This window comes from Telmatherina bonti (assembly GCF_933228915.1).
Source record: "Telmatherina bonti genome assembly, chromosome: 16".
Lineage (NCBI taxonomy): Eukaryota > Metazoa > Chordata > Actinopteri > Atheriniformes > Telmatherinidae > Telmatherina > Telmatherina bonti.
In genome coordinates, this window is record NC_136614.1 from 19,962,156 (window position 1) to 19,984,809 (window position 22,654).

The window sequence follows — 22,654 nt, forward strand, 5'->3', positions numbered from 1 at the left end:
TTACAAATGTTTGAATCGATGTCAGCAACTTCTGCTACTCTAACAAGCTAACTCGAATCAGGGAGAGCCCCGCGAAGCTGCACCGAGACTAATTCGATAAGAAGAAATAAAGAAGTGCGGCGCATAGTGGAAAGTCTCCCACATGAGATCTGTGACATCACCAGGAGAGAGCATGTGAATGGAGGCTCACGAGAAGTTGACATCACATGCTTTGACAAACTAAGCAAACTCAATCCAAACCCTGAGTCAGTACTTAGTTAAGTCCAAACCAGCCTGTTTGTTACATCAAAGGTGACCAGACTGACTCCTAAAACACCAGTCAGCTCATCCTGTCCACGATGGACACTAAATCATCTTGCTCATTAGACGGGCACCGGCATTCTTTGCATGCCTCCCTTCTTCTGACCCAGGGACAGTTTTATGGGCCCATTAGTGGAAATGAGACAAGAGGAAGTGAATAAGAAAGTTCCTGTCTGAGGAAGTGCGGTCCTGCAAGTCAAAAGGACAAAACAGGGTGGACATGCTTAAACAGTGTGACAGAGCGGATGTGAATTGCTAGTTCTTGCCGTTAGCTGGTCAACTGTGACGACATTGAAATGAGAAAAATTCTTTAAAAAACTTAAAATAGCCTGATAAGACAACTTTTCAACAAACTACAACTTGTACGAATTGTGTATGTGTGGATTGAGCAACACAGCAAAGAGCGTCGATATAGTGCCCAAAAACTCAAAATCCAAAAAATATTTCTAAGTTTTCCCTCCTGTTTTAAGATTCAAGTGTTGCCAGGTATCTAATTAATAGGCAGACATATCGAAAAGAGATTCTGGAGTCAGCAGCAGTTCCATATTTCTACATTATTCCATGATGACTTTCTTCTCTACAGACCCAGGATCATCATACTTCCAGACTTTGGGAATGGACAGTTGCCTCATGCCAACTGTTTACATGGTACACATCCTAGGTTTTAACAATTCTCTGTTTATATGAGACATTAGCCGTGATTACCATTAACAAAGCAGAGCCTCAGAGAAATGCCTCACATCGCTGCCTGTTAGAAACCCCACAGATTAATGAAGCAGATGTGGGCGACAAACTGTCAGGTCACGACTCAGCACTTCATAAAAAGAAAAAAACAAATCCACGAAGTCATCTTGTTTTTAATCTGTTTGGAATAAAACAATGCAAATCATATTTTAATATCAAACAGTGCTGGAATGTGAAGAAAAAAGTTCAGCGACAAAATATTTACAATATTATTATAAAGTAAAATTTCCTCTGCTTCCCTTTTCATCCAGCTTCAGTGAAAACTAGTTTAAACAAAGGTCAGTTTCTACAGGAATACATTTAGACGCTTTAATTGCTAAACAAGCTGAACTTTGCTTCAGTATTTATGTGTTGTCCGTCTTATATTTTTAAAGGATTGTTAATAAACCCTCACTTTAAGGCGGGAAAAGTAGTGAGCATGAAGAATATCCAGTAGAAAGGCTTTAAATCTGAACTACTGCGTGTTTATTGGTGCAGTGAAGGCAACATGGAAGGGATATGAATTCTACAGAGATCCATTGTTGTGCTTGTTACCCCTCCCTCACATATCTGAAGAATGACATCATTCACTTCCTGATCCTTTACCAAGCAAAGACCCTCATCCTTCCCTTCCCTTTAAACCCCCCTCTTCTCATACTCCCATCCTCAACAGAGTTTGATCATTTCAGCTAATCTCACATTTTTTCCCCATGTTGTGATTCCTGGTTTAAACTGTAACCACAGAAAAATCTAAAGTTTGATTGTTTTTTTTTTCCTGCCAATTTTTTGTACAATTTGAGACTTTCCCTAATCTAATTCAAATAAAAGCACCAAAGTTGCTAAAGCTAGAAGATCAAATGCCAACACTGAAAGTGATTTGGGTTTTAACCTTTCAAACCTTTTATTTTAGAAAAAAAGAAGTCTATGGATCAGCCTTTCAGACCTGAGCTCAATCAAAGCGTTCACAGAACTATTTAGAGATTTCCTTCAGGTTAGAAGTCATAGTTCAAGGGTTGTCGCTGTTCTAGTGGCTCCAGGGGCCACAGCAGATCAAAGGCAGGCTGGGGAGACTGGACAGATGTCACATCAAGAAACAGCAATTCTTTCCTGGCATGGCCAGTGTCTGTAACCCCCTCCCCACTCCGTTGGACCCTCAAGGCACAGTGGTGAAACAGCAGGAGACAAAACACTCAGGAAGCTGCTTCCTTCCTGCCCAGCCCATCACTGACCAAGCGGCTGCAGTCAAATCTCTTTGCAAAAACCAGAAATGCAGTAGTTGGGAAAAGCTCTGGAAAAAGCCTGAATAACAGGCTCATGGGAAAGATAAAGAGAAAAGGGAAGGCAAGTAAACTTCCAGCAGCCACAGATATAAAGTTTCCACTGCTTCCATTGATATACTTAAAAAAAAGAAACTGGACAGAAAACCTGCAACAGCTCATAAATCAACACAAAATACAGAAGAAGTGAGCAGCTCAGATATGATTCGGTATTCAAATCTGCCATGTACATACAAACATGGCTTTTTGAATAAAGCAAAAGAAATGTGCACTTCCAAAAAAAAAAAAAGAAAAATTTTAACAACTAAAAATGTGTTGGCACCATGAAAACATGAAAAGGAGGATTTCCAAGACAGTTAAACCCTTGTTTTATTCAAAGGTAAAGTAGATACATAAAATGTTAGAGAAATTTTCAAACTACTCAAATAACGAGTCGATATTTTTGTGCTATGAGCTTCATAATACACTTTTTTAATTGGTGACGGGTGTGGAGAGCAAGTATTTTTTCTTTCTTACTTCAGCGTCAGCTGTTGAAATACAATACTGTGGTATAGCACTTCTTTTCCAAAACAAAGAAGCCCTTCCCTGTGAAAGACGGAGCCTGAACAGACGTGCATGCTGCTCAAAACCTGGTGCCTGATGCCCCCATACCATCATACATGCTGGTTTTTATCCTGAATACTCCTTCTCTTTTCTTCTCTTTTTATAAACTGCCATAGTTCTGAACTTTTGAGTCTCCTTAATTTGTTATGAGAAGCCAAAATGCATTTACATCGCCATCACATAACTATTTGGTTTTTTAGTTTGCTGATTTAAATGATGTGAAACTCCTGTCAAAGTTAACGTACCGTTCCCACAAGAGGGTAGATGAAGCCAGCACCGATGCTAGCACGGACATCTCTGATTGGCAAAACAAATCCGGTGGGTGCACCCTTCTTGTCAGGCATGTGGGACAGGGACAAATGGGTCTTGGCCATGCAGATGGGCAGTGAACCATAACCCTGGTTAAAAAGAAAGAGATAGAGGGATTGAGTTGTGATTGGTGGGAAGACACAGAAGACAGAGAAAGGATATGAGTGTCGTAACTCCTGTCAGTGCGAGTCTGTAATCAGAGCCACGGCGGTGATCTCACCTGTTGATTGTAGTAATCTATCTTGTTCTTGGCCTCTGGAGACAGCTCAATGTCGTTTGCCCCGTACACCTTCTGGGCGATTGTTCTGATCTTCTCCACTATGGGCACCTGTGGGAAAGATGGCGCGTCAGTAACAGGTGGATACACAGCACTACAGTCAGAGGAAAGTGTGGAAATTAGATTTAGGGAAATGACTACACATCTGTGCGAAATTCAAGAGAAAAAATGTTTAAGGGAGTGAATTAAATCATTCCACGTTTGGCCTTTAAACTATTTTACTTTAGACAGATTTCCTTTGTTCCTCTCAAGAGCTAAAAGATCACAAGGCTTACGAAGAAAATAAAGGGAAACTGATGTAATTCTGTACTGTCCATCTATGTTGCTCATCAGATAAATTAAAATTTGCCTGCTCCAAATAATCATCAAGAGTTATAGTAGATTGCCAAATTGTACGTCTTTAAATCTGCACTGTTGACTGACCTTAATTAACTTAGCACTTGGAACAATGGAAATAATTAGTACTAAAAAGCAATTTGGAGCCATTGAATTAGGGCTTATTGTTGGACGCTTGGTTATGAAGGAACATGCGTGCTGTAAAGGGGACAACGCACAAACAGTGTAAGAGAAAATTCAATTTAAGTCACAACTGCCTAATCTCACTAACTCAAACCAGGTGATGTTTTTTTTCCAAAACACTTTGGTGCAAAAAGTGAACATCATTTAACGTACACAGCAAAACATCTAATACTGTAAAACCGGGGTTCACATTGCTGATTAGTAAAAACATACGTGACATTGGTTATCATCAACAGGCAACAAAATATCTGCACTTACCTCTGTGTTGTACAGGAACTGGAAGTTTGTGGATCTGTGGGCCGACTCATTCACAGCCTGGGCCAACTCTAAACAACCTCGCCCACCCTGAGACCAGTGGTTGCATGGCACGGCGTCAAACGCTCCGCACTCTTTGGCTATCTCACACACAAGGTCAACCTCTGCCTGGGTGTCTGTCCTTTAGGATCACAAAAAGGGAAAGGCCCTCACAAGTGCTCTGATGGCCTTGCCAATGAGTTTTAGGACACATAAACTAAATAAACACAGTGGCTTATTAGCTTTAAGGAAATTTCTTACTTTCTCGTAACTTAATATATTCTATAAGACCAGACCAGGTATTATGTAAGGCTTTGCAAATGTCTGTACATGTCTTACTTGAAGACATTAAGTGCCACTACTACTGGTACACCGAACAGCTGTGCGATCTGGATCTGCTTCCTGAGGTTACTGTGGCAACCACCTGCGACCAGGCTCAGGTTCTGGAGGAGAAAGGACATAAGACACAATGCAAAGGTTTCAAAAGGATTACACTTATTCTGCTTCCCTCATCTTCAGTTTTCTCTTAGCAGTCGCTTGTAGCAAGACTGGCTCTTTTTAGGTCTCATTTAAACCATGACCTAAACTTTCTGTTTCTCCAGACAACATTTAGAGTGGCTAATGCAACTTTTAACACTGAAATCCAATCCTGCATTGTGTGTCTAAGTGTGTGTGTGAGAATGTGTGTCTGCTGACTACAAGGCCATGCAAGTTGGATAAATGAATTTTCCAGGCTCTGCTTTTTCCCAGTCTTTCAGGGTCTTGTTACAGACTTCACAATCAGCTTAGAGTGCTTCATTATTTACTCAGCTGAATCCGCCCGAGAGTCCAGGGATTCTGGCCAGGTATGGGAAAGCTCCCACCTACACTACACACATAAACACAACACAACCTCCACTGTGCTGCGTCGCACAAACCCGGAAACCACATACAAATGTTTGGTGTGAGCTGTTAAATACTTTGCCCGTGAACATGGTTATTTAATTATGTATACTGGTGGAGCTTTTAGTTTTAGCAGGAAGCCTGGGGCAGATTGGCTCAGTACAATCTGTAACTGCTTTATTTCATCACATAAATCTCTTTAAATGGTATCAAATGATGTTTTATTTCCAAAGATTTTTTTTGGCCCGTGACTCACTCAGCTGTCCTCATTCAAAGAAAACCCCAGAGAGAAAAAGACACTATGGACACGTCGAGAAAATGAGTACCCAATAAATTGAGCCCCACCTTGCATGAGTAACAAATGCAGGCACACAACCAAGCAGAAATCAGTTCATCAGTTTGAGTAGCTTTCATTTTTCTGAATACATCCTGAATGTTTGACTAAATGTTTTTGGTTTTTTTTTTTAAAATGCCAGGACACTTATTTTAACTTAATTGAAAGCAATGTTCTGACCCACTAATCCCTCAGACTAAATGTGCCTGCATGCTTGTGTCTTCACATAGTGCATTTCACATTTGTGTTTCATTTATTCATGTTTGTCTACAGATGTTGCTCCTACCTCGTCAATATAATCTCTGGGAAGAGGTGCACCTGCTGACACCTGAAAACATACACACACACACACACACACACACACACAAAACCCACAAATAAATACCAACAAGATTGCATGGCATTTGTGTGTAAAACAGAACTGCTGTTTCCTTTTTTTAACTTTTACCTTTTTTGTGCTTAAGCTGTGACACAGTGTTATTCATTTGAGGCATTTATTTATAAGCTGGATGCAAACAAATACACAGAAGTCCTGAGGTTTTTCTTAATTAAATAAAAGAGTTGAAAGAAGGTCAAACATTTCTCAGAATCTCCAAATTCCCTGAAAGGAACATCAGCTTAAGCGATCAGATATCTGATCACTGTGTTAAGAAGCTATGTGTTATTCTCAATGCCTATAAGTAATAAGCAACAGTGAAGTTGATAGATTAAAATACTAATTACGAAGGAACCGTTGTGTGTTAAAGTGGCCATATGCAACTCAAGAAGCATTTGATGTGACCTCATTTAGTTTGTCTTCAACAAACAGGCGACTGTTCATACTGAAAATCTGTCTACGACACGCAGGCTGAGGCTACTGATTATTTTATAAAATGTTACAAAAGAGAAGCTGTGGGTAAAAGTTAATATAAAATATAAATACCAAACGCTGAAAGGTCAGAAACCTCATCAAGCAGAAGTCATACACAATAACATATTGATCATAAGTATTGACTTACATGTGGGCCTCCACCGTGCATCTTCAGCGCTCGAACAGTTGCAACCAACACCACAACGTTGGGCCTCAAACCTGAAGCTCGACATTTAATGTTGAAGAACTTCTCCATCCCAATGTCTGCTCCAAATCCCGCTTCAGTCACTGAGAGAAAAAAATGGGAGGAGGTTTTTCCAGGAGATCACAAACCCAAGTAAGAAGCATACAAACATGTCCAGCAGGGTTCTATAGACACACACACATACACACACACACACACACACACACACAGTGAGGTGTGAGCAAACTGTATTCACCGTGTTGTGTTACAGTTGCTGGAGCTGTATTGTGGAGTGAAATTAAAATGGAGAACTCTGTCAGTCTTGAAACAAATGATGGTGTTTCTACTGATCGACTAACCAGATAGCGAGCCTGTGATCCATCCTCATTCCTCGCTTCTCCATCTCCACTCATGTTTTTCATGTTAAATACCACATTGGACCAAATGAATCCTCAGAATAAATGTAATCACACTAATTAGCTTGATAAGACATCTAGAGGAGCCCTGGGAATACGAGGTGATGGTTTTCAGTCTGAACAGCAATACTGTACTGAGTAATGGGTACAATGAAAAGGCTCTCACACAGAAACTGGGCCTCTGATGGGGACGGCCCCACATGCAGGCCTCTTGAACAGGATCCAAACAAAGCAAGCAGTCCACCTGGAACGATGGCGTTGTTAAGATGAGGTTTCCTGCTACTTTTCATATGTGCAGCAGGACCGTGCACATTGTACACGTACACGCTGGCAGGCCAAACACTTGGATGTTGAAAGCAGACCAAGTTTGACTAAACAGCTGAAAGGTTTAGTGATGTTTTAACAACAAACACAGAGTCTGAATGTGTTCTCCTTGTGGAGCCTGCTGAACTTTGCGCAGTGCTGACTTTACAGCTTTACTGAAGAAAAAACTTAAGACTATGTCAATAAAAATACCTCCAAAAGTAAACGCTTAATATAAATACATTGTTTGCTCGCTCTGGCTAAACTTAATGAATTATCAAATGTGGAACAGAGAAATGTGTCCTAGCATGTGGTTTCTACCTGGACATCTTTTGTGAAAAATCCCTACAGTGTCGGTATAAAGTTCTCTGAACCTTTGACCACAACAGAAAGCGCAGCATGACTTGCTGTCAGTGAGAAGAATAAAGTTTGTTTACGTTTTCTGCTGCAGGTCGGATGTAATGAGGAGGAGTGAGTTAATGACACATCATGTTAACAACTCATGGTACATTAGTAGCAGCTGGCCTCTTGTTATAGCTTGAATAAGCTTAATCTACAGTACAAAATATTGGTACATGTCATGCATATTTGCAGAGTAAGAGGGAGTCGGAAGTTCAGTAGCATAAAAATCTAACTATATTTAAGGAAAATGCCTGAGTAGCTTGTTTGTTTTTAACACTCACACAAACACATTGGTGTATATTAATGAGGACCAAGAGCACTGGTTGATTTTCTAACTGCAAGGATGTCAAAACATTATTCACAAGACATACATAAATAAGTAAGTAAGTAAATAAATAAATAAGGTCTTCTTTAACTCAGACCCTCACAATCTTTTCCCACCAGTATAACTCATTGTGCAGTTTGACACAAGTGTTCTTGGCAAGTTTGGTTCGTTCAGACTCACACAGACAACTGCAGGTACAACAGCTGCTCAGCTGTCCTTACGGTATGTGACCACTGTGTGTTTCTGTGTGCAATAGGTCCTAATGTCTCCCAAAACTAGATGCCAGATGGGTGTGACCCCTTGGCAGTGTCATGATGGATGATTGACAGGTGTTCTCCTTGCCTGAGAGAGGAAATGAATACAGGCGGCACCTGATTGGATGAATTTAAACTTGTAAGCTAAACTAAACCAGCACTAACGTTGCTGAAATGTATTTCTTTTAAAAAATGCAAACAAAGGATCTTTTCTTTAAATTTGAGATCTAATTCTGTCACTATGAAAGATATTGAGGGCCTTTTACAGGCAGCAAACCCATACTGGAAACCCATACTTAGTGTACACACTAAACTGGATGCTAATGATTTAATCCCAGTTAAATGTCCCATTTCCCAAAAGAAAGAAGAACCAGTTTATAAAAGCAGCTAGTTATATAAGCAGTAAACCAGCGTCTACAGAATGAGCTTTTCCTTCACGCTCTGGCTACAAAATCAGCAACACACAAATGAATGCTGCATGTTTGAGAGGAGGACAGACAATACTTTACTTATTTGTTTAAAAATGTCGGCACATACTTTTTGTTTACTGTTTAGCAATGGTACACAAATAATTCCACACTAAAAGAATTTGCACTTAATTCCTTTTCAATGAAACTGAGACAGAGACAAAGGACAAGAATGTTGAAGGTTTCTAGGGAATGCTGCACCGAGGACATCTCTGGAAACAAAACCGTAACTCACTGGAGCTGAAAGTGTTTACGTCTGCCACTTGACAAAGTATTTCTGTCTGAAGTTTTCACAAGAAAACTTGTTTAACTGAAGACGTTTATCGCTGTCTGTTTCTGTTTTGAAGGCGAAGATGTGTAAGGAGGTGGAAATACATGAAGAAGTAAATAAAAAAGGAAAGGTCTAAGTAAAGGAATTGTGAAAATTACAAAAAATTATAAGACTTTTGCCCTGCGATGGACTGGTGAGCTGTCCAGGGTGTACCCTGCCTTTCGCCCAAAGACTGCTGGGATAGGCTCCAGCTTCCCTGCGACCCTTCATTGGACTAAGCGGTTGGGATAATGAATGAATATATGGCTTTTATCATAAAAAAAAAAGAATTTGGAAATAACTTTTTTGTTGGTGTGAAAACAAGAAATAAGCCCGAAGGATGAGCAGAACAATATAGGTTGTTTTGTTTAAACAGACATGGACTGAGTGTTTCTTCTTAGCGCCACACCAGAGCTGGGCTCTAAACATAACATACCAGGGTACAGTGTTTATAAATGTTTCCATAATCTCTGTTGTTTCCCGCAGTGTGTAAAAGAGTATTCATCCTTCCCAAAAATTGCTTAACACAGCACATCAGAGCAAAAGCAGAGGGAACAAACTGAATCATCTTCCCACTACAGCGAGAGGGCGAGGCCCAGAGGATGTCATAAGGAAATGCTTACAAACTTCCTGTTCTGTGAGACAACCCTGAACTGTGCAGAGATCAAGAAGGGAAAACAGATCAGTGTTTTTATGACAGGGGTCAGAGAAAGGGCTGCATAGTGGAAGAAATGGTCAAAATATTGGTATCCAGTAACACCAATGCAGCTAGTAATGCTACAAAAATGGCTGCATCCACAAGCTCATTTAGTTTTTTTTTACTGCATCTTGGGAGCAAGGTGCCACCGATTACCGCTCATCGTTTCATCTTTAGGCCACAAAGCAGAAAATGAGCATTTAATTTGTTTTAACTGCCTTAACTTTAATCACGGATGTTTTTTCTGCAAACTTGAAAAAAGCAGAGTTGGAATATTTCATTTCCAATTAACAGATTTACTGACACTTCATCTATTCAGAGCTGGGTTTCATTCATCCACTATTGGATGAAAGAAAAAAGCCCAAGATGAAAGACTACTAATCATTTTATAATAGTCTAAAAGCCAAAAACCAACACACGTTTTGTATTAAAAGGACACTTTTCCATGTGGGAGATTTTACTAAGAGCAAAGCATCAAGGCTTATCAGTGGTTGGCTGTACTCCAGACAGCCGATGATATAAGAATTCAGACGAACACATCTGGCATGTGGAATTCCAAGCTGCTCCTCCCACCTCCAAAGTGTACCATAACAACATGGAGCATGATTAAGTGTGACCACAAAGTAACTTCATTATTACCCCCTAAAACCTCGAGTTCATGACAAGGTCACGTATTTCCTCTGAAACAGTAAAACAAATATTTAAGAGTGAAATAAACCGAATTGGAAATGTTGCACCCACCAAACAAGACTGCCAACAATCAAAGAAACTCAACGTTCCTACTACACATCAGATCCAGCAATTTTCTTAAACAAAGTAAAAATCTAACAATTTTTTCTTGTTTTGTCTATAGCGTAATAACAATTGCATTAATAAAGTAAGTATTTTTAGGATAACAAATCAGAGAAAAAGTGTCATCTTTTAAAAACATTAAACAGTCACATTAATATTTAATAGATGACAAAGTCCTGAAAGTTCAGTTCAAATAAAATCATGTAACATTACATATCTGTAATGTTCTCATTCTTCCCCTCGCACACATCTAATAGAGGTGTTTCTATCAGATCAATCTACCAGCTTTAAATGAAATCTGACTATGAATTGACCTTTCAACATTATTCTCCTTTTGCCCTATTTCTTTTTTTGTAACTCGTTCCAGAACAGAGAAGATCAGGGTCAGTGGGGTAATGTCCGATTTCATTCAGTCCATAATGGCGTCTCTGTAGTGAGACATTTATGCTGTCCATTTGTCCCCTTTGGTACTGAATTCAGTCAGTCTAAGTCTCAATATATACTACCTGATTGGACACAATTATCCTCTGGATTTAATAGGAAAGTGTGTCCCAACTTCTGACTGGTACTGCTTATATGAGTCTTTCCATGTTAAAAATATCCTCCCTCGTGTTCATCTAATTCCTCACAGTGAGAAACTCCTCTAAGTCATTTGCTTGTGATTCCTTTCTCGACTACATCCAACAATATTTCAGTGAGATACCCGTCATCTTAAGGTACATTTTCATTTGACAAGTTACGTAGACATAACATCTTATATGACATTTGCCATTTTTATCCTTTCATTCTGCATTCTTAAGGTCTCTATTGTGTCATTATGCTACTTTTTTTAATTTAATATAGAGACAGATGTCCAAACATTTTCCTTTAGCTGTTTATTCATATTAGAATGAATTGTCCTAGTGACAATGTAGATGCAAAGAAAAAAAAAGGAATAAAGATTTAACCCAGCCCATGATACTACCACCACCATGCCCATTCAAAGGAAAAGGTTGTCATGCTGTAATGCAGCCTTTCACTTTTCCAAAGCACATTTCTAATTTTAGCAAGTTCATTTTTGTCCTCATATACCCACAAAACATTTCTTCTGCTGATTTCCGACTTGTCCACGTGCTTTTCAGACAAACAACCGATTTATAATTTATTTTAAGGACATTCTGTTTTACATGAAGACTATTGTTTTTCAATGATGGCAGGCACATAAACATGAATAGTAGCAAATGTAAGAGGCCTTTCAGCCGTCAACATCCTATCATGGTTCCTTTTCTCTAATACACATCTTGCTCTTGGTGTGATCTCTGTTGCCAAACACTCCTACAGACAGAAACAATAGCGTTAAATTTCCTCTGTTTCTACATGAGCTGTATAACAGTGTATTAGTGGACATTAGTCCAAAACTTACTGGTGTCTTTTTTAAAATTTGTATCTAAATTCATATCCGCAGCAACCCCGGTACGTCTTTTCCCTAGATGTTTTCAAAAATACCCTTTCAGCACACATTGATGCACTTCCACTTACATAAGCTGTAAACCTCTCACTCCTATAGATAACACTCTGTTATGTAGAACAGGACGCACACTCACATTCGAATATCATCCTATTAACTGCAAACATCAAGACTTTTGCATGTGAAAGTGAAAGATATTGGACAGTTTTTCTGAATAACTTTAAGTCTGATATCTAGGTCTTATTTTAGCAGAAAATATGGTGTTCTAAAGGGTTCAAAAACATTCAAGCATCAGTGCATAATGTTTAGTTCAGATTTTTTTTTATAGTTAAACAATAAAGCACACTATAGTTGTAACCTTAAACACAATTTTTTAGCCATGTTTGATCATGTCTTGCCAAATTATCACTGAACAACTGTTTTTCCTGGTTAACCTTTAAAGTTGTGTTGTCCAACTAAGTTTGCTACTTATAATTGCTCTTTTTGGCTAAAAGAGGGAAAACTCAGTGTGTATCTAAAGAGAAGATGAGTAAAAGGAGTAAGGGAGCCGGAGGAGGGGGCACATTTGTCCCAGTTGCCAGGGGAGAGTAATGAGACATGCTGAGTTCTTGACATACCTGAGAGTCAGGTAACAAACATACAGACACTAGAAATGGGTAGCAGGGCTGGCAGATGATAAAAAAAGTGGGTGGAGAGATGTGAAGGTATAAAAAACTCCCAAGCCTCCCTCTTTCTCAGCTCCATGTTGTGAAATTCAATTAGCTGCCCACGCCGCCGATTACTCCAGCCCAACTTACAGACAGCAGCCTTGTAGCTATAAAGCTACAAGCTTTTAACTTTTATTGGTCCAAGATTTTACACAGAAAAGTTTTCATTCAGGTAAAAAAAAATTACAAATATTTACAGAAACAGTCAAAAGTTTAGACACACTTTCCCCATTGGATTTAATGGGAAAGTGTGTCCACACTTTTGACAGGTAGTGTACATGTGCAGAAAATATATTAGAAAATTACCACAGACTTACCACAGACTCATATTTACATTACATTGCTGTCAATGAAGTAAATGAAGCCAGAAAGGGAGCAGCGGGACAGATAGAAACAGATAAAAATTTAAATACTCAAGTATGCTTTGACGTTGGAGGGATTAGTGTGGTTTACTCTAAAGCATTCCAAGGCCTCTTAAGCTTATCAACCTGCTTCCTTCCTCTCTCTTTTTTTTTTTGGTCCTTTACACAATCTTTTGAGCAGAGTCCTAAGATCCTGTCAGGCATGTGCTGCTTTGCATTAATCTGGTGGCAACTGAACGTGTCAGTATCATATGTGAATTACCACAGGACAGCTGCTGCTGTGTCAATACTTTTAACTACTGTTTCTTCTGACACAATGCTCAGTCTATGTTAGCGTGATATGAATGTTTATGGCAAAATGTGGGGTGTGCACAGCTTCTCAACTCACCAAAGAGACACTTGTGGTGAAACAAACACATTTTTTCCTCTGTTTCATGCAGCACAAAGAAACCCTCATGAGTATAATGCTTATTGTTGAATCAACTTCAACAAAGTAAAATAGTTTTTTAAAAGGTTTTTAAGCTTTTGTCTACTACTGGGATGTTTCATACATCTGCTGAGCCTTTAGCTTAATAATATGAATTGTTATGGTAATAAAACATGCTACAAAAAAACTGACTCTATAAAGACAACTGCATTGTATTGCACCTGTGTTGTTCATTACTGTGCAAAGAGAAAATATCATGCAGACACTGTGATTGTCTGTCACAGGATAACATTAACAGAAAACGCACAAGATGTTTTAGGATATTTTATAGGGTAGAACACAAAAAAGCACACTAGTTCACCAGAGGAACCTGGAACAGAGCCAAAATGTAGATGGATGCAAGAGGTTGCAAAAACGGGAGAGTATCAACACTGGGTTCACCACTGGGTTAAACTGTGAGTTATAGTTTGATCCAGTCTGCTGAGGACTTAAATCCTCATTTGGAAGTCAAACTGTGCAACTAAGATTGTGCTGTCGGTCATTCCCAAAGGTTTTGTAGCTGCAAGTTTGATCTGCATGCAAGGGCTGAGTGCTCTTACCCACAAAGCCGTCCCGTCCAACCAACTTCAAAGCCAACTTGTCTGCCAGCACAGAGGAGTTACCATGGGCAATGTTGGCAAAAGGCCCAGCATGGACAAACACTGGCGTACCCTGCAACAATTAGAAGGACAACCAAACATACGAGAGGCATTCAGAAAACATTGTATTCCACAGCAACCCGTCCAGCCTACTTTAAATACTGACTAAACACTTCTTTCTTGGTAAATTCAATAACTTTCAGCCTGGCTTCAGGATAAATATTGAAGTCTGAATGTGCTTTGGCTGGGAGGGAGTTTGTCTAAACAGCAGGGACAGGTTAAGGGGTACTTGACTGGCATTTTAAACTGATGGTGGGCCAGGATGACTTTGCCTTTTGGTGATACAGATTTTTCCCTAAAGACTTGAAACACACACAAAATATTGGGTTTCCACCTGTCAGTAAAATTATTCAGACTTTATATTTGTAACATGTTAGTTTACAACAAAAACAAAAACCTTTGAAAAGTGTGAAATGCAACATATGGTAGGTAAGCTATTTGTCTTAGTTTGTGTCGCCCTTTTCTTGGTTGTTTGTTTGTTCTTGTTTTTTTACTTAAACATTTTTTTCATGGACAAAAGTTAAAATAAAAAAAATAGAGAGAAAAAAGAACGTATAATGACAATCTTTTTTTCTAGAAGAGTTAAAACAGCAATCTTGCAGGTTCACTCTTTTTTTTAAAACAATTAAAAAACATATTATTGGTCTGAATAACAAAAATCTGTCGAGCAAAGTGCAAGAAATTCTGTTGCAAATAAAAGGTCTGCTTTCAAGGTTTAAAATTGTGATCAATTTAAACTTTTAAAAAAATAATTTCCCAGAAAATGACGCATAGAAAAAAAAAAAAAAACACAGGCCAATGGACCTATTGTTACACTGAATGTGTATTCCTTGAGAGGAAAAAGGAAGGATGGGAAGGCCAAGCATGATTTTCTAAGCTTTTGTTTGCATACCTCTCCGCCTGACTGCATAAACAGCCCTACCCTCAGAGGAGTAAATCATGTTTCAACAAGTTTCCAAGAAAAGCAGCCACTTGTTCTTTTGCGTGTGCAAATGTGCACGATTCAACATCTGCTGCACGAGGAATGAAAGGAAACTGGTGTGATCATTTAAATGACAATAAGCATCACTTTGTACGGTACAAATATTCATCCAATTTCAATGTTAAAATAGAAAGTTCATCCACATCAAATATGACGTGCCAGGTCAGGATTTTTCACTCCTACCACCTCCCTACATGAGGAAACACTTTTCCAGAGATACATCAACATCCTCAGGGTGATGGAAGTAGAAATAAATGAGAAGTCTAGTGTGTCATATCTCCAGTTATTGAACAAGAGGATTATGAAGATGGGGAAGGGACATGGATATCTACTTCTAATTTGAGAACTTGCTACATTGTCCACTATGCCTGGTGGATAACTGTGCTACACTAACATAATAAGTGCTTCCTCTGAGACTGCATTGGAACCTGAAAGCCTCCGTTCACACCATACCATTGACTTCCACCACCCCCCCTTCAGGAAAGACACATGCAGCAGATCTGTGAAATTGTGTTGAAAGGATGTTCGAAAGACTCAGAATAACTGAAGCTTGTTAAGTCGACACGTACACAGGGTGTAGGTTAAAAAAATAAATTAATAAATTAAAAATTTTTTTAAAAAAGACAACCTCTTTTGTTGTGCTGTTTCCTTCAAACCCTGCCTCAACCAAAACAGCATAGATCTGCAAACTGCAACACTAACACACCCACTTTCACACACCAGCGTTATTCTCATAAGCGTGTCTGCATTCACTGGTATCATGAGCTAGGAGGGCACAAAGGGCAATACTGGTCAAGCTGGATGGAAAGTTCTCATGCAGCTCTGAGGTCCGGCTGGTCTTGATACCAGTTCCCTGACCAGAATGACAGGAAACCCACACAGGAAACAGTTTCACACAACAGGGCCACAATGCATCCTCCAGAAAAAAAAAAACCAAAGAGTAACCAGATCTTTCTAGCATACAAACTCTCCAAACCCCCACAGACACTCAAAAAATGCAGAATATGCGAATGTGTGTTTATTTTCTCCCCGGTAGACGTGTAATCAAGCTTTCCGTTTAAAACCAACAAGAAACAAACAAACAAAAAATAGCAATATGGGACTAAAAGTGAGCAGACGCTTGACTGTTAACTTTGTGCAAATTGTAAACTTGAATTACTTAAAGTCACTCTGACAGAAAGAAAAAAAAAAAAAAAAAGCACAACAAAAACAATCAGCTCATGCAGCAAACTTCTGACTTGGAACGCCGCATCGATCTCCACAACACTAAACATCAACTCCTTCGTTTTAGTCTACAAACTATACAACACTGATGTAATGCCACAGAGGAGACATAAGGAAAATATTTGGAAGATTAACTGAGTGAGTTGTTCCACTGTAGGTCACAACTCCTTTAAATTACACAGGGTTAGCTTGCAGATCAATATAAATCACACCTGAACGTGATTTTCTTTTTATCGTTTTAGGATTATTTTTTTTACAATTTAAACGGGATAGTGAACAAGTGAGTGAGAAAGGGAATGAGGGAGGAGGTGGACGAATGAGCAATGAAGTGAATAAATGTGCAAATAACTAGTGGGTAAAAAGGCCAAATAAAAAGGATTAATTAATAGCATCCCTGATCAGATGAGATGAGATCCGGTGGGTTCAGAGAGTTGTGCTTGTAAGCCACGGTTGTCTAGGTCCTTGAGGTATCGGATGTGTACCTGCAGAAACACACCTGATACAACAGACCTGTGCAGAAGCTGACAACAAGCTGTGGTGATCAGCTGTGTTGGTTTGTTGCAATAGTAAAAGATTCAATATATGAAGCACATTGGCACCTAGAGGACTGGATTCGGAGATCCCTGCTGTTTGCCCTCATACAAGCAATAAGACGTCAAAAAAGCTTGTTTCTTCCTATTCCTTTTCGGAAACATCCAAAGTTTCATATACATCATCGAGCTCACAGTGCTCGGGGAGAGTGCCGTAAATGAGGCCTACGAGCAGAATGTCAGGGACACGAAGTGAGAGTGTTAGGGAAAGCCCAACGTCAAGCAGTCAAGAACCTCTCTAGAGCAGCTGAAAAGGGGAGTCAGTGGCTGTAGGTAAAGAAGAATGACTCCAACTGGGCCCTTGAGTGAGTTGATGCCATCTAAGGGGTGAACCTGAGACACAGATTCACCGCTGAACCCTGTGAAGGTGTCCTGGGTCTATCAACAAAACGTCAAGGACAAAGGGCACCCACTTGATATTTAAAGGGTGTCATCACTTACATGACCACCACACAGAGTTCTTTTACTTCAATCCCCAGATCCAGACCATTTTGCAAAGTCTCAGTGATGCCTCAGGTGCGTAATACAGAAAATCAACAACAGAACTACTCCTTTTTCTAACGAGTGAAGATTTCATGGATTGACTGTCAATCTGTGTGTAAGACTACGTGTGTATTTATTTCATGACAATGTCATAAAAGAAATGAAAGCCAGATGTTGAGTGGCAAAGTTATGCAATAACAAACAAAGCACTGTTGATTTATAGCCATAAAAATATAAAACCCGGGGGGGATCAATATATCATCCCTTATTAAAAGCTCTACTGTACTTCATTTTCCATCTCTTTTTTGCAGCAGAGCTTATTTATTTGTTCCTCCATACATCTACTAGAAGACACTCAGTTAAGCTAGAATAATGAAAGTGTGTGTGTGTGTGTGTGTGTGTGTGTGTGTGTGTGTGTGTGTGTGTGTGTGTTTGTGTGTGTTTGTGTGTGTGTGTGTGTGTGTCTCACCTCAAGAGTCTGCATCAGTGTGGGTTTGATGGCATCTTTCATCAGCACGGCCAGAGCACCACTCACACCCTGATAGACAAAGAAAAATGAAGATGCTTGTTGGGAACAATAATAAATGCGCAGGAGTCGGAAAACATATTGCTCTCACACATGCAACTATAATCAATACAAGGAATGCTTAAATTTGAATTAAAAGTCAATAAATTGAATTTAAAGCCACTGAAAGTTTTTATCATTTATGTTTCCAACACTTTAAACTTTCATCCCTATTTGGCTGCAGTGATCATCATACAGTCAGCATGTTCCCACAGAGTTGGTTTGGAGGTGCAGTGACCTTTTTTTGCTCCCTAGCAAACCAGAAAGGCTGATTTATAGCTTAACAGGGGTCCTTCTCTATAGCTCTGAAACGGCACAGGCATGTGTGGGAAAGTAGAGCAAGCTTACCCTGCTATGTGAAAGGCAGGAAAACCCTGTTTAACATCTTAATCACAAGTTACACCTCGATTATATAATTTGCTTTGCGTTTGGGTGGGAGTTACTCGTTAGCGCGTCTAAGATCAGAAACATTTAGGCCTTTTTGTGAAACATTTGTTAAAGATTACATGGTCAGGTAATGGAGCAATAAACAAGCTCAAAACGCAAAAACACTGCAGAGAATTAAATGTAAACTGTGCAAAAGATGTTAAAGTAAACACACAAGCTACTTTTTGGACGTTTTACGCTACAGTCTGCTACACTGAAATGATGAAAAACCCGGGACTTGTGTTAAAACTCCTGTAAACATCTTGACAAGTCACAAGTTATGAGTAGTTTCTACATCTTGTGTGCATCAGCCAACTGGCTCAGTGTGCTACAAGCTTTGCAGCATCATAAGTAAAAGTATCTGAGGTTGGCAGCTAGCAGGGAAACCTAGACTTTCCCCTACTTGGCACCTTCTTCCAACCCGTCAGAGGGGATCTTCAGGTGTTCCCAGGCTATCTGAGAAACACAGTAACTCCAGTGTGTTCTGAGTCTTCACTGTGACCTCTTCCTGGTGGGATGCTCCATTACCAGACCACCTCACCATGGAGGCATCCCGACCAAATGCCTGAGGACCTCATGCAGAGATGGTTCCTCTTGATGCAGATGAGCTTTACTCTGAGCTCCTCCCAGATGACTACATAACTTCATCTCAACACCGTGCAGCAGAAACTCATTTTGTACACTTTTAACTTTTATCTTCCTCTTTTGGTTAAATCGAGAGCTTTGCCTTTTGTTTCAGCTCCTTCCTCATCACAACACACCGATGCTGCACCTCTCCTGCTTTACTCTTCCCACTGATCCCTTCTCTAATCTTTATATTTCTTTTACAAATTCTGGTTTAAACAAAAACAAAAAAAGACTTTTCATGTCAACCTAATTTATATGCAATTTTGCAGCTTAAGCTCTGTTCGACTGAAGAATACTCACTGTTAAAACAGTCACACTCTTTGAATTAAACAATCTCACACTAATACACACCAGGTCCTCTGCTGTGACAGGTTGGCCAGAGCGGCTCGTTCCCACCACCATGCGCGCCAATCTGTTTTTCATGTCCTCCAGACTGTCTGCTAGAGCCAGGATGGCCATGATCTCACTGGCCACTGCAATATCAAACCCAGTCTAAAGTGTGAGAGAAATAAAGTGAAAATGAATTCAGATGTTCACAACAAAAGTAAACGTGTTTCTGTCTAGTAGAGGCGATGGAGCGGAAAATAAAAAGCTATCGTGTGTCACATCCGCAAGTACAAACCAGTTTACGCCGTCAGAGGACAACAAATTTCACATTGAATGACAAAAGTCAGAGAAAATTACGCAGAGTATAAAGCACAGTGCTATAGAGGTACACCGTGGGAAGGAAAAGAAGAACCAGACAGCAGTCATGAGGTTCATCACATCTGTAAAAAAGTATGATTCTTATGAATGTGGCCTAGTTCTGGAGAGATGACCAGATGGAAACTAAATTATTAAATTACAAACATGTTTAACTCATTTTGATGTTCCATTTTTATTGACTTATGTGCAACTAATAGTAAAAAAAAAAAAAAAAAAAAAAAAAAAAAAAACCAAAGAGAGAAAATGACAAAACAATTGCGTGAGAACCATTTAAAACTAAGAAAGTAGAAAAGAGTTGAAAACTAAAGTCTCTATTCTACACACACACACACACACACACACACACACACACACACACACACACACACACACACACACACACACACACACACACACACACACACACACACAAGAAGCATAACTCAAACAAGGTTAATTCACCAAGGACCAAATGAATTCTATTCCCACTCCCAGAGATATTCCTCTGAGGGGCTATAGAGTATCCAGCACTGGGGGGAAGTGGAGGACAAAGAAATGAAAGGGAAACAGAGTGGATGGCAGTAAATATAAGCACATGCTGGAGCAGCTCAGAACTATTCCAGGTGTGTGTGTGTGTGTGTTTTGGTCATTTTCCCTCTTCTCTAAACATTTGCTTTCACTTAGGGCAACTTGCTTCCCATTGACCTGAAGTGTTTATTCAACAAATTCCATTTAGAGGCCATTACTATAGATATATGGCTAAAACATAACAGCAATGGATCATGACCAGAGGATGGAGAAGTGTGTATGTGTGTGTGCGTATGACAACAGTTGTAGTCAAGGTTAAACTTTACTGAAAACTGTTGCACCATAACCAAGTATGCAATAACAAACTGGTATTTACCATATTGGATCATTTAACAATGAATAGTTTATGTGCTGTTCGGGGAGAAATGGATGGTTTAGTGCAAACTGTAAAACCAAGCAGCTGAAAATGTCTTGGAAGTTTTCTGAACATACCTCTCTCATCCGTCCTTTTTCAGTGTTCGCTTGTCCGATTGTGATCTTCCTCAAGAAACGGTCATTTGTATCAACAACTGGGAAAAAAAAAGTTTTAAAGGTTACAAAATAAGGCCATGAAAATCACAAACTTTCAGCCTAAAGGGTGGAAAAAGATTAATTAGATTCGACCTGAAAGCTCAGCTAAGCATTCACATCTTCAAAACCAGCGAAGTATGTTCATGTTTCAGTCACCCAGCTAGTTGCCCTCATCGATAGCTCTAAACCAACATGGCCACCACTGCTGCAGCAGCCCAGCATCTTTCACAACCGCACACAATCGTTGTCTCGTGACTGATGACACTGAATATGTGCAGCATTAATTCAATATGAACTGTTTTTAGAGTCAATAATACAAAAAAAAGGAAAATGCGTTCTTTTTTTAACGCTACATGTGACACTCAGGAAAGAACACTGACTTTAAAGCTCCTGGGATGTTTGTCAAGTCGTCTTTGATGTTAATTAGATTTATGTGACAGTCATGATATTGCTTTGACCAAGAATAAGTCCCAGGTCAGATCAAGTTGTCTTTATTCTGGTGCCTCAGGTGATGCCAAGTGATCTGTCTGACACACTGGGGATAATAGGTGGTACAAATGTGCAAGCAACTTCCATTTTACACATGGATTGTCTCTTGCATCTTTTAAGATAGAAAATAATATTGAGATAAAAATATGATCTCAAGTAATTTCTGAAGTCGGAAAATGTTGGTCACACTCCTGTTCATTACTATTGTTGGTATATCATCAGTGTTCTTTCCTGTAAAAAGCGGCAGATTAAAATGGACTAGCTTTGAAATGATAAACTCACAGAACAACGTACCTCTCTGCCAGGTGATCTTTGAGGGATCAAGATCAAGGCGTACAAAGGAGCTGACTTCTTGTGATGATAGAGATGCAGGATCCGTTTTGCTGATGCCGAGACGCTGGAATAGGAACGCGAATTAAGGTTACAGGAGTCTCTGCGGCTGTTTTGGGAGCGATATTAGTCGATCAAATTTCTGTAAAGCTGACATTTTATGACAGTTTGACTATTTTCATGGATCTTTTTTATTTAAAAAAAAAAGAAAAAAAGTCCAGCTGTTTGTTATTTCTGTGTACAAAACTGCTGAAAAATATCCCCCGAGCAAACTGAGACAAAATGACTACGATGAAACCTCGCTGTTGGGTTCAGAAAAACTGCAAACAGAAATATTTTATGGCACTTTCGAGTTCCCATCAAGAGATTCATAGTACAGAACAGACAAACATGAACTAACATATGTTCAAACACCATTAACACTTTGCCATATATGAAGTCTGTTGAGAATAAATGTCAGATATAAACAAAGATCTGCAGATGAAGCCACAGGAAAGGATTAGCCTGAATTGGAGGAAATGACAGCTTTTTGAACATTAAATTCATTCTGCTATTACTGTTTCCCTTTATATTTATGATTTAAGCCCTGCAGTGTTTAGACTTACACGTAGCCTGGAGATTTGGATGGGGGAGAATCGTCTGACTCCGTTCACTGAAGGGACAAGCCTACTGAAGAGGGCCTTGATGGTAAAAGAGGAAACAAAAACTATATTTGTAAATACAATCCATATAACTGAGCCTTAGGTTAACAGGGGTCCATTAATCTAACATGCTACATGCATGTTACAACCAAATCAACAACATAACTTTGACATGCAGCCCAACGCAACAACTTCCAACATCACAGTCAGAACAAGCTACTGGATCACTGCACTCCCACCTTGTCTGACTGTGTCGCCTCATGGAGCATCCTGGCATCGATGGCCGCTGCCACCAAGTTATTGGCTGCTGTGATGGCATGAATGTCACCCGTCAAATGAAGGTTAAACTAAAGCAG

General features: G+C 39.5%; 1 protein-coding gene across 1 annotated transcript in view; it reads right to left on the reverse strand.

Moving 5' to 3' along the window:
• The window catches only part of mthfd1l (methylenetetrahydrofolate dehydrogenase (NADP+ dependent) 1 like), a gene marked incomplete at both ends in the record, with an annotated part of 31,837 nt that overhangs the window by 1,666 nt on the left and 7,517 nt on the right, over positions 1 to 22,654 (reverse strand). The window contains 13 exons of the mRNA XM_079255921.1: positions 3,149 to 3,301; positions 3,433 to 3,540; positions 4,267 to 4,444; positions 4,642 to 4,745; positions 5,805 to 5,846; positions 6,517 to 6,656; positions 14,061 to 14,172; positions 17,908 to 17,976; positions 19,408 to 19,548; positions 20,761 to 20,837; positions 21,622 to 21,724; positions 22,263 to 22,337; positions 22,538 to 22,645. Of these exons, the coding sequence (XP_079112047.1) occupies positions 3,149 to 3,301; positions 3,433 to 3,540; positions 4,267 to 4,444; positions 4,642 to 4,745; positions 5,805 to 5,846; positions 6,517 to 6,656; positions 14,061 to 14,172; positions 17,908 to 17,976; positions 19,408 to 19,548; positions 20,761 to 20,837; positions 21,622 to 21,724; positions 22,263 to 22,337; positions 22,538 to 22,645 (1,410 nt within the window). The remainder of the gene's footprint in view (positions 1 to 3,148; positions 3,302 to 3,432; positions 3,541 to 4,266; positions 4,445 to 4,641; positions 4,746 to 5,804; positions 5,847 to 6,516; positions 6,657 to 14,060; positions 14,173 to 17,907; positions 17,977 to 19,407; positions 19,549 to 20,760; positions 20,838 to 21,621; positions 21,725 to 22,262; positions 22,338 to 22,537; positions 22,646 to 22,654) is intronic.